Genomic DNA, 17,180 nt, shown 5'->3' on the forward strand with positions numbered 1-17,180 from the left:
TGGGGAAGGATATTGTGACAACTAAGTTGTATTACTATCAAGTGACTATCAATTAATTTCACCGTTAGATCGATTATGTTGATCCAATGGTTATAATTATTTCCATCTTTGTATGGTCATGGTTTCTCATATTTAATACTTTATATTTATTTTTACCTTTGTATGGTTATGATTTCCTATATTTAATGCTTTCACTTTAAATATGAGAAACCATGACCGTACAAAGATGAAAATAAATATAACCGTTAGATCAACATAATCGATCTAACAGTGAGATTAATTGGTAGTCACTTGGTAGTAACATAACTTGGTTGTCACAATATCCTTCCCCTTAGGATATTAGAAAAAAGTAACTAATTTAAACTTGAAAAAAAGTGTTTATTCTTTTAAATGACATAATTTATGTCATTTTATTCTCATAAAGAAAATTTATTCCACACATTTATTTATTTTTTGTCCACTCTTTTCTCCACGATTTATCTCTTTCTTTCATTTAAAATGACACGACAACACATCCTTTAAACTAATTATTTATATATCTGTCATTCATTGCTTATAACATTTTTGACACGCAACAAGTTTTTACTTTGGAAAATGGTGCAACTTTGTTTTCTCAATAACATTTTTTCGAATTTAAATAAATAATTAAATATTGTATGTGTTTAAAAAAAAATGTCAATTGAAAATGTTTGTTATACTAAGCAATTGCATGGATATGACAAGGGAAAAGTATAAAAACAAACTTTTAGAAGAAAGAAATTAAAATATAAGGATTTGGTTAAAATATTATTTAACTGAATTTTATAGTTAAATAAAATATATCTTTTGTATAGCCAAACATGGAAAGCCATGGCATTAGTTGTTACGCGGACCATCCGTTGTTGTGTGGATAAGACTTTGGTTGGTTGCGACTGAGTCAAAAGTATATTGGCAAGTGGCAACTAGTATTCATGGTCAATATGGTAGTTGTTGCTTGTACAACACCATATGGTCCTGGTTCGAATGCTGGAAGAGTCCCAAAAAAAAAAAAAAGTATATTGGCAACTAATTAGTGGCTGCAAGTAATTTTGCGGTGTGGAAGACACGAGGAAAGAGTTAAAACTAAACGGTGGTAGTTCAGTTGGTGTATGAGAGCATGTGTTCGAATCGGATTAGTTGCGAAGCAATGAACCGATTGTTTTCAAAAAAAAAAAAAAAAAAAAACTTAAAAGCAAACAAATTTCAATAAAGGGTTTGGATATGTGTAATTAGTTTAAAATAAAAATAGAAACAAAAATAAAAAAAAATAAAAAATTAGTTTAGTTGGATTATAAGTTAATGAAAAAAGCGCGTGTCATTTTAAAGGATATAAAGTTGTGTCATTTTAAGAGAGAAAAAGAAATAAATAAAGGAGGAGAGAGGTTGACAAAAAAAATAAAAGTATAAATCCCACTTCTTTATGAGAGTGAAATGATATAAGTTGTGTCATGTAAAAGGATAAACACTTTTATCTATCTTAATAGTAAAAAGAAAGTAGATTTGATTATTGAGAATGAAGAGGAGAGAGACTTAAATTCGAAACTGAATAGGACTTCATTCAGACACCGGCACACACACCGATTAATATTTAAAAAAAAAAAGAAAAAGAAAACTAAGTGTTCATGTGTGAGTGGTGCCGTATAAAATGACCCTTCTTAATTCTTATCTCTAATGAGCTAATGATTAGAGGGTGTCATAATTCAACATTCTATTGTATATAAATAAATACCTTCAAATCATTTGAACTGGTAAAGCTACTTCTTATTACCTCCACTGTGTAGCTTAAGCTTGTGTCAACATATATTTGTAAGGACTAGGGAGGAGGAGGAGGAGATGGAAAAGAGAGAGAGTGAAAAGAGTAGGCATGTGTTAATGATCCCTTTCCCAACCCAAGGACACATAAACCCAATGGTCCAATTGGGAAAACGCTTGAGCACCAAAGGAGTTAAACCCACCATTGTCATAACCAAATTTATCTCCAAAACCATGCATCTCCAATCATCATCCTTACCATGCTCTATTCATTTTGATGCCATATCAGATGGCTGTGACCAAGGTGGCTTTGCTCAAGCTGAAAGCATAGCAGCTTATCTATCTCGCATGGAAGCTATAGGCTCCAAGAACTTGAGGGAACTCATCCAAAAACACAACTCTTCTGATCACCCCATAGATGGCATAGTATATGACCCCTTTCTTGTTTGGGTATTGGATGTGGCCAAAGAATTTGGGTTATTAGGAGCTGCTCTTTTCACTCAAATGTGTGCTGTCAATCACATATATTATCATGTTCATCATGGACTTTTAAAGCTCCCCATTTCTTCAATACCACTCTCTATTCCAGGACTTCCCTTGCTTGACCTAAAAGACACACCTTCCTTTGTTCATGAGCCTAGCTCCTATCCAGCTTACTTTGATTTGGTCATGAATCAATTTTCTAACATTGACAAAGCAGATTTCGTTCTTGTCAATTCCTTCTACAAGCTAGAGGACCAGGTTTTTGAGTCACCTCCTTCTCTTTATATTTCTTGTCACACTTCTTCTGATTCATTTGATATTAATAGTTATGTCAATCAATATGTGTGACAAAAATGGTATACCAGCATATTTAAAAGTTCCACGTAAAAAATTATAGGAGTGTAGGGTTTAAGGAATATTCATTCTATAGTAGACAGTCTTATCCTACAATTGCAAGGAACTGATATATGTTAATTGAACCCTATACTCTCTTGGTTACATAACAAAGTGTCAACAAGGGTTCCCTTCACTTAGTAGAATTATAGATCATATATTAATCACAGATTCAAATTGATGTGGTTGAGTAGTGATGTAACTGATTCAGATAAGTAATTTTGATACAAAAATATGAATTATGATAGAGTTTGGTTGAACAATTTATGATCTTATTATTTTCCTCCATATTAATGATATATATATATATATATATATATAGGTGGTGGATTCCATGTCAAAGCTATGTCCATCATTGACGATTGGGCCAACAGTTCCATCCTTTTACTTGGACAAGGGAGTCCCAAATGACACAGACAATAATTTACATCTTTTTCAATTAGAATCATCAGCCAGTAGTGACTGGCTCAAACCAAAGCCAGCAGGGTCAGTTGTTTATGCATCATTTGGCAGCCTTGTTTCCTTTAGCACAGAACAGATGGAAGAAATAGCAATGGGATTAATGGGAATTGGCTTCAACTTCTTGTGGGTGATCACTGATACAGAGAGAAAAAAGCTGACAAAAGAGTTGGTGGAGGAGATGAGTGCATGTGGAAGGGGTTTGATAGTGAATTGGAGCCCCCAATTGGAAGTGCTATCAAACCATGCTATTGGTTGCTTTCTAACACACTGTGGATGGAATTCAACACTTGAGGCATTGTGCTTGGGGGTGCCTATGGTTGCAATGCCACAATGGACTGACCAGCCTGTCAATGCAAAATTTGTTGAGGATGTGTGGAAGGTGGGAATCAGAGTTAAGTTAAATGAGAATGGAATTGTGACAAGAGAAGAGATTGAGCATTGCATAAGGAAAATAATGGAAAAGGACCTTGGAAGAGAAATGAGGATGAATGCTATGAAATGGAAGGAATTGGCTATAGAAGCAGTAAGTGAGGGTGGCACTTCATACAACAACATCAATGAATTTGCAAATAAGCTGAAGAGATCCTAAGCTAAATATCCCTGTTGGTTACAAGTGATATTTGATTGTGGATTCCCTCAATAAATTACAACTGAGGGAGAGTATTTGAAATTGGATTGTATGAGAATTTTATTTTACTTTAATAAGTGGTGCATCTATTTAGTTGATAGCATAGACACATAGTGTATGTTAAATTATATACATGTATGTATTTACACCCATAGAGTCAGTTAGTGATATGTTGTCTTCACATTTGATAGACTGAATTTGAACTTGATTAAAGTATGAGACCGAATTCAATATAATTTAAACAGAAAGCTCAAGTTTTTAAAATGAGTTATTTTCTTTTCTTTCAATCTTTAAATTCTAGACGGCAAGTTTTGGAGTGGGACGATTGTTCCTTAGGGGCCCAAGGTAAAGTTGCAAATAGTTAACCCTCACCTTTATCTTTGCAAGGAGTAGTATTGCACACCAAATTATTTTTTATTATAATTTTATTCTATTCGTGATTAACAAGCCAAGCAAGAATTTCTTTTGAATCCATTTGAAAAAACAAAAACAAAATAGTTAATAAGACTATCTCAAGAAGATATATTTAATAAGACTGTAACCGAAGAAGATATCACTAACTACAAATAATAATTTCTGGAGAGGATGGAGAGACTTAAATCCAAAACCGAATTAATAAGGTCCATTAAAACTTTGGACCCCGGTTAATATTACAAAAAAAGAAAAGAAAGTAACATGGTTCCTCCTAAGTCCTAAGTATTTCCTTCACCGGGTCAGGAGGAAAAATTCAGAGCTTCCAGTCCACATGCTCCTTCGTTCAAGAAATTGATACTCGTAAATTTTATTTTATTTTCTCTTTTCTCTGTACACTGCTCTCAGTCGGTGTCACATTCTTATTGGCTGGGCCCACTGATTGATTCATGTGCCAGGGATCTCTGAAATTTTTTCCCCGGGTCAGGGTTCATTGGCAGAACTGATTTGGGTAGTCTGCTATGTGGCCCTTCAAAAATAGGGTATCAAGTCTCCCATCGGAGATAAATAGGCGTGCGCGTGACTAATAGACATTCAACAATCCCAAGTTCTATCTATTACCCACGTTAAAACAAAAATAAAAAATTTGCTTTCACATCGACCACGAAATGCTATGTGTGTTTGTCTACGAGAAGAGATATTCTCACTACCAATTTACTACCTATCTAATCATCATTAGATTAACATTTTCTCTCTCTTCAAAAACTTTTTAATAATCTCTCTCTTTGATCCAATGGTAATTTGATAGGTAGTAAGTTAATAGTAAGAATTTTTAGTAGTTAAAATATCCTCACTCTTTGTCTACGTAGAAGCCAAAGATATAAACTTTGGTCTTAACTCTTAACTATTGTCCCATCACATTTCAGTTTTTTTTTTTTTTTTTTTTTTTCCTTTCGGTATACAAGGAGAGCTTTAAGCCCAAAACACAAAAAGCATAAAAACTTAGTACAGCGCCACGAGTTGTTAGAAGATTGCAACAATCCGGAATAGGAATAGTCATGCTGAACCAGACTCAACACCGGCTGAGGAGAATGCACAACCTCTCATCTCTACTCTGAAAGCCCAATTTAGCACAGATGTCAGCACAGCCATTGCTTTCTCGGGAAACTTTCAAGAGGCTAACCCGCCAATCCTTGTTGAGAAATTCAGTAGTCCTATCACTTTGTAACTATTGCCTAACATGTCAACGTGGCTTGTTTTAAATTCTGGTAAAATTAATGTTGAAAGAATTAATGTTAAAAAGAATTGATGTTATACAAATTAATTTATATTTGGATTATAAAATAAAATCACTTTTGAAATAAGAAAAAAAAATGTTTTAAATTTTTTGTCAATATCACGTCTAAAACTAATTCTACTCAAGGGAAAAGGTAAAAACTTGTATTTATCTTAAAATCAATTTTAGTTGCTACAAAATTAATTTTGAAAACTCAAAATGTAAATATAACAAACTAACTACTCTGAGACTTGAGTTTTCCCACCGCAAACGTGATTTGGTCCCAAAACAAAGAGGCATTAACTAGCCATCACATGACTTGCAGCTTGAAATGTTCGAGTTTAATTTACAATAGCTTTGGCATTGTATTTGTAACTTAGATATTCACCATGAGGTTGGTCGTGATTTAAAATTATAATCATTCACAAAGTCAATATAATCATTCACTTATATTTCATGGGATTAACTTTCAATTTTAGTACAGTAGATGCATCCCAATAGCCAACAAGGCCCTAAATGTTGTATCATATGTAAATGTAAGTGTATTTGCGTGATCAGCTGTCAAAAATTTACAGAGCTCGCACACACTTCATTTTCATCTGACTGCTACACTTGAACTACTTATTAATACATGAATACAAAATCAATGACTAAGATTCGAATGGCCTATAAATATATTTGCGCGACATATTTTATATAGCATGGAATAACAAATAAGATGTTTCTGGAGGTCAGGTTAGGGATCATACCCTCTACATGGTCCTATCCTCAGCTGCATTACCATCGTCCCTCCAACCGCCCAATTTAACAATGTCCTCAACAAGTATTTTCCCATCTGTATCAACAAAAGTAACTGCAGTCATCATTGCATTCATGAAATAGATAGCTTTGACTAACAGTCACTAAACATCATTCAGAGAAAAATTACACCCAGACTATTCAACCAAAGATGCCTCCTTCCCTCTCCCCACCCCGAAGAAAAAAAAGGGGGCGGTGGGACCTGTCAGACTTCAGGGTCCCATCAAATCAAAACATAAGAATTTATACACCAAAACATTTTGGTTGTGATGGACAAATGAAGGTATACAAACGTAAGAAGATAAGGAAAAAGGCCCAAGTAAATCAGCTCAACAATCAGGCCAATACACTAACAGGCAGAGGGGAATAGTGTTAACAGAAATGAGACGGCTGGAATAGAGGAAGTGAAGTTTGTTAAGAGGTGTGGACAGGTGGCATTCTGTGAATGGTGAGGAGGATGTGGGTGTGGAAAGGAGTGGGGGAATTGGTTAAAGGCGAGGAGGGAAAAAGCAGTGGGGGCATGAACAGAATTATGCAAAGGGAAAGGGAACTCTCTGAGAAGATTGCCTTCTTGTGGAGGAGGGAGCAAAGGAGTAGTGTGCTGTGCCTCAATTCATAATTGTTTCCATTCTGTTTTCTGCCTTTTTTAATGAGTGTATAGTAGTATATATGTATTAGAGTTTGGTTGTAGTAGACGTTGGATTTAGCTGTACTCAAGGAGAAGATATCTCCAAAAACTCATTTCGTTTAATTTCATCTAATACAAGTTTCTGGTGCCATCAGGTTGATTTCTCAGTTCAACTTCCTCATGAACACAGAACGACTTGCAACTCACAAAGGACATGGAGTAAAAAAATAAAATGTCAACACAAGCGACAGAAAAAAATGAGTGTTAAAATACTGTTCTAGTAAACTCTCAAAAGCAGTCATTTTAAAATTATTTTTTTAATGATTTTAGTAACCCACTGAAAATAATACTTTAATGGCATAACCACCCTTCTAAAACTCATAGAGGAACACTTTTGGTTCATCTGTCTGAGGTACTCTTCAGCACCTATTATTCTACAGGTGAAATTCCATTTTATTTGAATGGAGAACAAACCCTTTTTTAAATGCCTTAAAAAAAACCACTCTCCATTAAATCCCAACTAGGGAGGATAGAGGAGAGAGCAATTCTTGTACCAGTCTTACCCTTACATATTTTCAAAGAGGCTGTTATAGACTAAAAATAATCTAGAATTAATAAGAATTCAAAAATACAAGATTTGTGTGAGAGAAAACCGACAGACCTCTATCTTTGGAAAGATTGCTGATGAGTTCTTGGATACCCTCCTTGCCCAATGTATCCTTTAAGTACATTGCAGCAGATGCTACCTCCTCAGGAGTTACTTTCCCATCATAATCTCTGCAAAAGCCCAAAAAACTCTTCAAGTTTTGAACAGTAAGTCATTGCAAACATACATTGTCCCAGTAAAATAAAAGACTAGTATAAGTGGCAAAATAGAAGAAATCATTCAAAAGGCTTCAACAAGACCTGTCAAATTTATCATGTGAAATTAATAATCACACGTTGACATCCCAACTAGTTTTAACAAAAAGATGTAGAAACGAATTCTTCCCATTTGGAGTTGATCAGTATGCGTTGCAACTTAGAAAATATGTTTGAAAACTATTATCCGTCTGCCATTCAAATGCCAGCACCTTATAATCGCAATCAAAATGGAATGAAAATATCTTCCCCTCTTTTTCAATTTTCCTTGTATTAGCGAACTTAAGTTGTCACAGAATACAAATCCTTTAGATAATAAAGCACAACAAAGTAGTGCCAACTGTGACATATCGCAATCATTGTGGAAAGCCTTAATGGAAACAGCCCCACTTGGTGGTTATGTAGATAAAAAGAAGCACGAGAAAGAGATAAACATGGTATCTTTGGTGGTAAGTCACTGAATTCTTTCTATGCTGATTTTACTGAGCTAGTACATGCAATAAAATGCCCATTTTTACTAAAAATTCAGATTCTGACCAAAGAAAGGTCCCTTGTCTTACACAATTATAACATCTTGCCCCAAATCTCAATCCAACAGCAATCACTTTCTGTCCCTTAATCTATCCATCCCTCTACTTCTCTAGTAAGAACATCAATTGCGAAAGAGAACACTCTGTGACCTCAAACCATTAATAGAAAATACTAAAAAAGAAAAACTAAATCAAATGACTCATTTAGAAACTTAAGTAGTATATTCAAGCATGCAGTGACACTCATAGTTCAACTTTCACTTAATTTATGCAAGTGTAGTATGAAAACACATAATTCACAGTAAGGAGATATGATACGGTAAGGACAAAAGCATGACCAATAAAAAGCGCAATGTCAAAGCGCCTTAGCTCAAATGAAACCAAGTCCCTTCAGGGACTGCTTGATCATAGGATCCATCACAGCCAGGTTGCTTTGCCTAAACTTAGCATACCTCTCCCTCCCTACACCAGCTCATAGACCTCCTTTGTGATCCCCAAGAAAAAAATAAAAAAAATCAAAGGTCAATGTTGCAGAGCAAGTGCAAACCTATCCAGCAGTCTCCAACGGTCACCAATTTTGGCATCCACATCATCTATTTCCTTCTCAAGATTTTGGAGCATAGCATCAACCTAATGGAATTTCAAAAAATTACAAATTTAGAAGTGGAAAATTAGTTTCTAGCTTTCTCTAAGACTAGATAAAATATGGGGCTTACTCTCTCTATGAGTGCTGAAGACACCTCATCCCCTTCACCAGACTCAGTATCGTGCTCATGCTCCTCTCGGGCAGCTTTATATGCCTTAAAGGCATCTTTTTCACCATTTGAACCCTCTTTCTCTACCATGCTGTTATAAAGTTCTATCTGGAGACATAAAAAACAACCGAAGATGAGGATGGCATATGGGTTATATATATATATATATATATAATTTCAAATAAAATTTGTTAGCCAACTTTAAAAATCAAATAAAATAATTCTTAACTAAGAAATTTTAAATGCACCCAGTAACATAACTCAGAAAAACATTAGCTGATTTAGGAGTACCAGTTCAAAAGCACATGGAATCTTTATCATTCCCAAAAATATATAATTATTAAAGGCAATAAATAGAAGTTGGAAAAGCAAATGATGAAAACTAAAAGTTCCAAAATACCTCTTTGTTAACCAGCCTCAGAAAATCTTCACGCTCTGTACTTACAGACTGCCATCAGAGTAAAAGACGTAAGTACGCATTAAACTGCTTACATGTTACTTAGTAAGGATCATACAAAATCAAAAGCAATTCACCAAATTGTAGTAAGTGAAATCTTTAAACATCAAATTCTCACCGACGCAGAAGCTAAAACAGCTAATGCACGACTAATTTCACACAGCTGCTCTTGGTTTTCCAATGTTCTGGCTCTAGCAAGTTGATGGGCTTCTTTTGCCGTTGAAATATTCATCTCTTTCAGAGCCTTATCATCGTCTTGACTAGAATTAATATCCACTCTTGCTTGCTCCACCTCCTGTCTCCCTTCCTCCTCCTGCATTTTATTCATATTACTATATTATTTATCACAGTTTTTGGAACCATGGAATCTTGATTCAAAAGATAGTTACTAAATTTTCATCAATTCTAAATCTTTAAACCTAGAAATGACATTTCTATGGTGAACTATGCATATCAACCCCCAATACTTTATTCTTTAACCTTTCTAACTAGACTCCGATTGGAATCTGTCAAACAAAATATTGGAATGATTTTTTTTATTGATCATTTAGTAATTTTATGTAGATTCTTGTCATATGAAGCAAAGCAAATATCAGTATTATGAATCAATTATACCAAAAACTTAAGCTATTGGATGAAAGCACATAGATAGTTTTATATATAATACGCCCCTACAAGTAAAAGCACTTTGGGCTTCAAATGTGATAGTAAACAGATCCGCCTACCTTGTACTAAAATTCAATTGTTCATTTAGACGAATGGGACACAAGGATTAAACTCTAGACTATATGGTCATAAAGACTTTAATATCATCTCATGAACCAACTAGGTGAAAGCACATGAATGGTTTTATACCTAACAATCAGATACTGATCCAACAGAAAAACCTTTTCATCCTAAAGCAACAAAGAGACATTTTAATAAGACAAGTATTAAGAGCAATACTATTCCGTATCATACCTTAATAAGTTCTTCCTGCATTTCAAGGAACTCCAATTTCCTCCTCCTCTCTGAGAGAGAATCCTCCGAGGGTAAAGACGTAACACCAACAGTATCTACAACCTCATCAGGGAGAGAAGAAATTGTAGCCTGTACAGCTTCTTCTGGCTTCATCCTCCCAGACACAGTAAATGCCCTATAAAGGGTATCAAGCAAGATTTCAAAATGCATATCCTGTGGGTTCTTTCTTTACTTTTTTATTCTTTGGAGCCTGCAAGGAGGCCTTGCTAAAATTACCTTGAAAGTATCAAAAGAGATGATGGCACGGAGTGATTCAGAGATAAGTCCAACCAATCTCGAAGCTGTACAGGCAGGTTAACAAATTTTAGAATAGAAATACCAAAGTAACATTGGATATTCAGATAACTGAGATTGCAATATCAGCATCAAGATTCAGTACTCCAATAGAACATAAATAATCATGAATTGTTCCCAACACAAAACCTGTTGGCGCATTTCTTCAACAGAAAGCAACCCAAGCATGCCTCGCTCCCTACAATCTTCCCGAAGTTCAGCTTCTGAAAGAGAATCCACACCTTCTGATTGAATCAATTTATCATCTTCCTTAATCCTAACAAAAAGGGGAAATGTTGTATGTAATACACAATTATGAGGTTCATCAAGTTAAATGGTAATGTAATTATAGCATCTCAAAAGGTGAAAAAGTAAACTATTTTGTTGAGTTTTTGTCACTTCCAATGCTAATCACAGTTATAACACCTGATATCGAATGTTGTAGCATACAAGAGCAGTTTGAAGTAATATTCTCCTATTATTAAACATATTAAGGAGAAATTAAGATGGAAAAGGGATTACATTGATAAACCCTAGACTCGTACCAAATCTTTCAGGGCCATAGTTGTGGTCTTGTGGAGTTCAATCCTTTTTTGTCCCAAGTCCAAAGCTTTTAAAGATGACTTGTAAAGTGTTCAATCTTGCATTTATTGAATTGTACAATTTACATAGGATTATTTGTTATCTTATCTCCCCCCCCCCCCCCGGATAACATAGTAAGGGAAGGCCAATCATATTAAATCTTTTCTGATAGCAAGGTGTCTTATTAGAGAAAATATAATTTTTTATAATTTTCTAAATTGTATTAAAATTAGAAACGAAAAAGGTTATCACAACTAGTATGACAGAATGCATCTTACCTCTGTAAACGTTTTCGTAGCATATAACGCAAGTATGCATCAGTGCCGAAAGGGCTGATTCCCATATACTTGCACATATTGACTAATCGTGGCCTGAGAGCAGCAAAGACACAATAGAAGTCATGATATCTCCTCACAACTCGAAAAATGGGCAAACGGATGTCAAACAGAGTTTAGAGACCAACCTGCTTATATTATCTAGAGTAAGTTCATCGTTAAACAACTTAGCAAAGCCCAAAATTTCCTCATTAGAGACACGTGAACCTCTTCTAATCTGCAGAAAGATATTGAAGGACAAAATGACAAATTAAGGAAAAAACATCTGGGAAGAAAGAGTGATAAACAATTCTTTAAACTGAATTTTAACCATGTTTAAAAATTCATCAAGATCTTCAGCTGTTTTCTTCAGTTCTCCACTACGGGAGTTTTGAACTTCTTTTGCCATTTCTTTGACTGTATCCTGGAGGAATCTTGCATACTCTATTCTTGCCTTGAGTCTCCTTTTCAATGCTTCCTACACATTGAGCAACTGAGTCAACCAATCAACAAAGGGAAATCCAGTCCCACACATTCATAACAACTGAATAAAACATAATGCACACTCCAAATACACAGACATTAATTTTTTTTTTATATATATACTCTGGTTAATACCAATACTGTTGAATGATGTTACATTAACGAAAATAGTTTCCAATCAGGGTCAGTACTATTCACTACCAGTGGCTTCCATAAAACATAGAACATTTATTAGCATGAGCTCATGTACAATTTGTAACCGGTGATGCAGATTAGTGAAAAATGGATATTGTATTGATATTGATCATTGAGAGCTGTCCTTTACATAGCGCCTTCAACAGACCTTGCAGTGACTTACATATAGTATTTCACTTTCCCTTGGTAAAAGATGGAATGGAACAAAAGGTTTTAATCGGTAGGACACTTTCAACAAGAGATGAGAAAACAATCATCACTAATGCATAAATATTTATGTGCAGATTATAATGAGCTAACATAATGTGTGAAGAAAACAAACAAAGAGCAAAAACAATCTTAGTGATTACCTGTTCTTTCATCTTGTCTTGAAATGTTGATGGCAACATGTTGGGGAATAACTTTAGAAACACTGGCAGGAGGAATTCCATAAAGGGAACAATAATGAAAACTGCGAAAGGAACTAGCCTAAAGATATCGGCAGTAGTCCGCGTCAGTTGCTGTCTCTCCCTTCTAGATAGACTCTTCCCACCAGCAAGCTTCAACAACAACCTGGAACTGATTCTCACATCAGCCCACAGCAGCTTAAATCCCAACCAGTAATGCTGCAACGTCGATATGATTTCCCCTTTCCAGTGAACAAGTTTTTTGGCCCAGTCCTCCCTGCAGTAAGGATTGGCAAACCAAAAGTCAAATTGTCAAGTACTAATAAATAATAGAGCAGCTCAGTGCTATAAAGCCCCCGCTATGCGCAGCGTTCAAGTCAGACCAATTACGTAGGTCTATAGTAAGCAGCCTTATCTTACATTTGCAAGAAGCTGATTATATATGAATCTAAAATATGACCTTAGGACCACGTGGCGTGGCGACATCACCAACCATTGCGAGTCAAGGTTCCCCTTCCCTAAATGGATTTAAATTGCAATCCATAACATCAATTACAGTTGCAATATTCCAGTTTTGGAAGTCCACACAAATGCGGCCACGTCAGCCGTATTTTCCGGCAATTGTCAACAATTTCTATAATCACAACACAACCCTAACTGCAATTTAAAACCAAGTAATGCTTATCAAGGAAGGAGCCCAACCTACTCATGGATGCCACAGCTCTCAAGGCAGGACCAATCCCCAAAAACACAGCCCACACACGCTGCAAAACGGTTTGCACCACTTTATGAGATTCTTGAGATCGCTTTGCCTTGGCTTTAGCTTTGGCAGTGGTCAATCCTTCAACGGCTTGATCGCACTCCTCCGGAGAAGCTTCTCTCCTCTTCTTAGCAACCAGATTATCATCATTCCCTTCGTTGTCTTGCTCCGGCTGCTTAGCAGCCGCAGCAGCAGACTGCGACATCAACCACCTCACACCTAACGGTTCATTCAATCCGGAAAAACCATTAAGTGAACCCGCCGATCTCGTGAATCTTGGAATATATATTCCCAATCCAGAAAGATTGAACAATTCCCCTTTGCACAGTGATTTTCCATCATCGGTGTTGAAATGCTTAGATGGAGGAGATGTTGTAGCAATAGCGCGTTCCAGAGAGTGACAAGTTGAACCATTCACGGATTGATGAACAAAACTACTCCTCTTCCTCAAAATCGTTCTCGATGCCATTGTCTCAAGCTAACCTCTCTTCTGAGTTCTGAGAAAAACACAAAAAAGCACATCTAAGTTAAAGCTTCTACAGGGAACTAACTAGCTAACTAGAACGAAAGTATCAATCACGATTAAAAAATTAAAAAATGAGATGAGAGATAAATGAATTAAGAATTATATATTACATATAATAACAGAAAATGAGAGAATTGCATAGTTTGTTGGAAATTTCAGTTAGTAGTTTGGAAATGAATGAAAATGAGAAAGGGAAGAGAAGAAAAGAAAAGAGTGTGGTGTGGTAATTGAGATGATGATTGAGCTTACGATCAGCGTAGAAGACGAAGATTTGGCAGAGAGAAAGAAGGAAGAGAGTGCGAGTGAAAAGAGTTAGGGTGTAAAGAAGGCGCCACCAGAACACACAGACAAGAAGAGGTGAAGAGGTTTAAGGTGTTTTGTTATTGTTATGCTGCGGAGTGCGGAGAGATTGGGGTTTTCTTTATGACTTCGTCGTAGTAAAAATAAAACAGCATATCTTATTATGCTTTTATTACGTGTACATTTTGTACTCTATATATTGATTATTATATTTTGAGTAGGTCCATCATCCGGAAGAGTGGCCAATGTTGCAAAAAAAAAAAAAATAGTAAAATGCCACGTTAACAATAAATTTTGTCAAAATGCCACGTGCATATTTCATTACACTGTGTAGCGAAATATGTGTGCAAATAATTCGTTACACGGTGTAGCAAAATATGTCACGTCAGAACCAAAAATGCCACGTGTCAAACAGGGAGAATTTAGTGTAGCGAAATTCTCCCTGTCTGACACGTGGCATTTTTTGTTTTGTGCATTCTGACGCGGCATATTTCGCTATACCGTGTAGCGAATTATTTACACACATATTTCGCTACACAGTGTAGCGAAATATGCCACGTGACATTTTGGCAAAATTTACTATTGGCGTGGCATTTTGGTGTTTTTTTTTTTGCAAGAGTGGCACTTTGACCATTGTCCCTCCATAATCCCTTACTTATTGCTCAAGTTGTGTGATTGTTTATAAAAAAAATTTATTAATATTTTAAGAGAGGTTATACTTATTATCTCTTTTTTTATTATCAAATTTTAATCATTGATTTCTATGAATCTAACGGTTATAATTTATTAGATCATATTTATTAATTTCTAATAAATTATAACCGTTAGATTGATGAAAAATAAAGATTAAAATTTGGTTATAAGAGGTAGTAAGAAAAAGAGGTAGTAACTCGTTCTAGAAGATAATACATACATAAAAATGTACAGGGTTATGTGAAAAAAAAAAAGAAAAAAATATGGATCTTATATATTTATATATATGTGGAAAAAATATTTCTGCAGTTAATGCAGATAAGTTATCTGCATTTATTCCCAAAACGACGTCGTTGGTATTGAAATCTTAAAAAATTATAAATATAAAGACTATTATAATCCTGAAATAAATTAAAATAACAAAAACACCATGATTTTTGTCCCAAAATGACGTCGTATGGGCCTACTGCAGATAACTTATCTGCAGTAACTGCAGAAAAAGCAAACTATATATATATATATATATATATATATAATATAATATAAATTTTTATCTCATACAACATGACAAATATTAAATTTTTTATCCCATCAACTTAATTTAGTTCCAATACTATCATTTATATGGGAGTAACTCTCTCAATTTTATTTTCTCCTTACCATTTAAACCAATTATTATTGGTGATAATTTTTTATTTAATTCAAAAGTAAATTAATTTATTTTTAATGTTTTTACCATTAATATCCATTTTAATTCTATGCCAAAATGATTAGAAAATATCCAATTTGGTTTTCGATTTAATCCATTTTAATAACTATTTGACGTTAACAATAATAATAAATGATAATTTAGTGTCAAAGATAGACATTAGAGTATTGTTTTAACATATTTGACGAGTATTCGAGCTTATCTTATATTTAAAATAATTTATAATAAAATATTAAAAATTAAAAATATATATTTATCTCATAATAATCAAAACCAAACATATCGACATCGTTATTGTTGATCAACTAATTGAAAATATTTATATCTTTCCACAATTAATTTAGTGTTTATGTTCATTTTTATTTTTACTGTCCATACTTGAATGATTAAATTCGTTTGTACATATTTATATTTTTTAAGTAGATAAGTTCATATAGTTTAAACTTTAGAATAAAACTTTTATATTTTTAACGATATTTTTATTTAATCTCTGTACCATATTCTTGAACTTATTAAAAATTATAAGAATTAAATAAAAAAATTAGTAAGTTCATTTTATTAATTTTAATTTAACAATTTCCGACATGATTTTAGTAAGTTGTAAGAATAACCTTATTCAATATTTTATTATAAAATGAATAATTTATACATAGTTCATTAAGTTATGGATGTTAAGAAAATAAATAAGGAAAAAATGTTTCTGCAGTTAAATTATCTGTATTTATTCCCAAAATGACGTTGTTTTGGTATTGAAATTTTAAAAAATTATAAATATAAAGACTATCATAACCCTGAAATAAATTAAAATTACAAAAATACCATAATTTTCGCTCAAAACGACGTCATATTGAGCTTACTGCAAATAACTTATATGCCGTAACTGAGAACCCAATAAATAAATATCATAATTACTCTTTTCATATTTGCGGGGAGGGGGAACACTTCAGTTCAATAAAATCATTTAATTAAATGAATCTGAAATGGATTCTTTTATGTGTTAATTAATATGTACCATATTACATAGAATAATCCTAACTATTTATGGGCAAATCAATGGTGATAGAAATGAGAGAGAGAGAAAATATGTATAAAAAAAATGAGAAAAAATATATTAGAATAGAGAGTGACAAAATCATCATCGTTGATCTACTCATAAATGATTAAGATCTTCTCACATAATATGGTCATATTAACTAACACATGAGATGATTTTCTCCCAAATAAATCAATTTAAGGTTGAAGTTAGGTTTAATTATATAAATAAGCATATTTAACTCCAATTATATATATGGGAAATGTTTTTCTTATGTTGTTGGAGATAATTATCTTATGTTAGGGAAACAAAATTATAAGAGGAACCCACAAATAATTGGAGAAAAAAAATAGAGGTGGGACCCACCTTTATTATGTATGTGTAGAAATTTAGTTTATCTCAAGTTGAATAAGATAAATATAACCTTATATATATATATATATAGGGGTTTGCA

General features: G+C 33.9%; 2 protein-coding genes across 2 annotated transcripts; one reads left to right on the forward strand and one right to left on the reverse strand.

The window, feature by feature from the left end:
- The first annotated feature begins 1,689 nt into the window (after positions 1-1,689).
- LOC133309001 (flavonol 7-O-beta-glucosyltransferase UGT74F1-like) lies at positions 1,690-3,962 on the forward strand. The gene is made up of 2 exons (XM_061509740.1): positions 1,690-2,511; positions 2,969-3,962. The coding sequence occupies exons 1-2, from the start codon at positions 1,852-1,854 to the stop codon at positions 3,695-3,697; spliced, it is 1,389 nt and encodes a 462-aa protein (XP_061365724.1). The 5' UTR covers positions 1,690-1,851; the 3' UTR covers positions 3,698-3,962.
- A 1,923-nt stretch (positions 3,963-5,885) lies between these two features.
- LOC133309002 (uncharacterized) lies at positions 5,886-14,375 on the reverse strand. Its single transcript, XM_061509741.1, has 15 exons — positions 14,241-14,375; positions 13,408-13,962; positions 12,670-12,982; positions 11,973-12,119; positions 11,791-11,879; positions 11,606-11,698; positions 10,896-11,022; positions 10,689-10,753; positions 10,413-10,587; positions 9,571-9,765; positions 9,396-9,443; positions 8,957-9,103; positions 8,788-8,870; positions 7,511-7,626; positions 5,886-6,258 (listed from the first exon to the last, which is right to left on the reverse strand). The coding sequence occupies exons 2-15, from the start codon at positions 13,932-13,934 to the stop codon at positions 6,176-6,178; spliced, it is 2,208 nt and encodes a 735-aa protein (XP_061365725.1). The 5' UTR covers positions 13,935-13,962; positions 14,241-14,375; the 3' UTR covers positions 5,886-6,175.
- Positions 14,376-17,180: the final 2,805 nt, after the last annotated feature.

Source organism: Gastrolobium bilobum, unplaced genomic scaffold, assembly GCF_033153095.1.
Source record: "Gastrolobium bilobum isolate Gb01-03AN ecotype WA unplaced genomic scaffold, APGP_CSIRO_Gbil_v1 utg8041, whole genome shotgun sequence".
Classification (NCBI taxonomy): Eukaryota; Viridiplantae; Streptophyta; class Magnoliopsida; order Fabales; family Fabaceae; genus Gastrolobium; species Gastrolobium bilobum.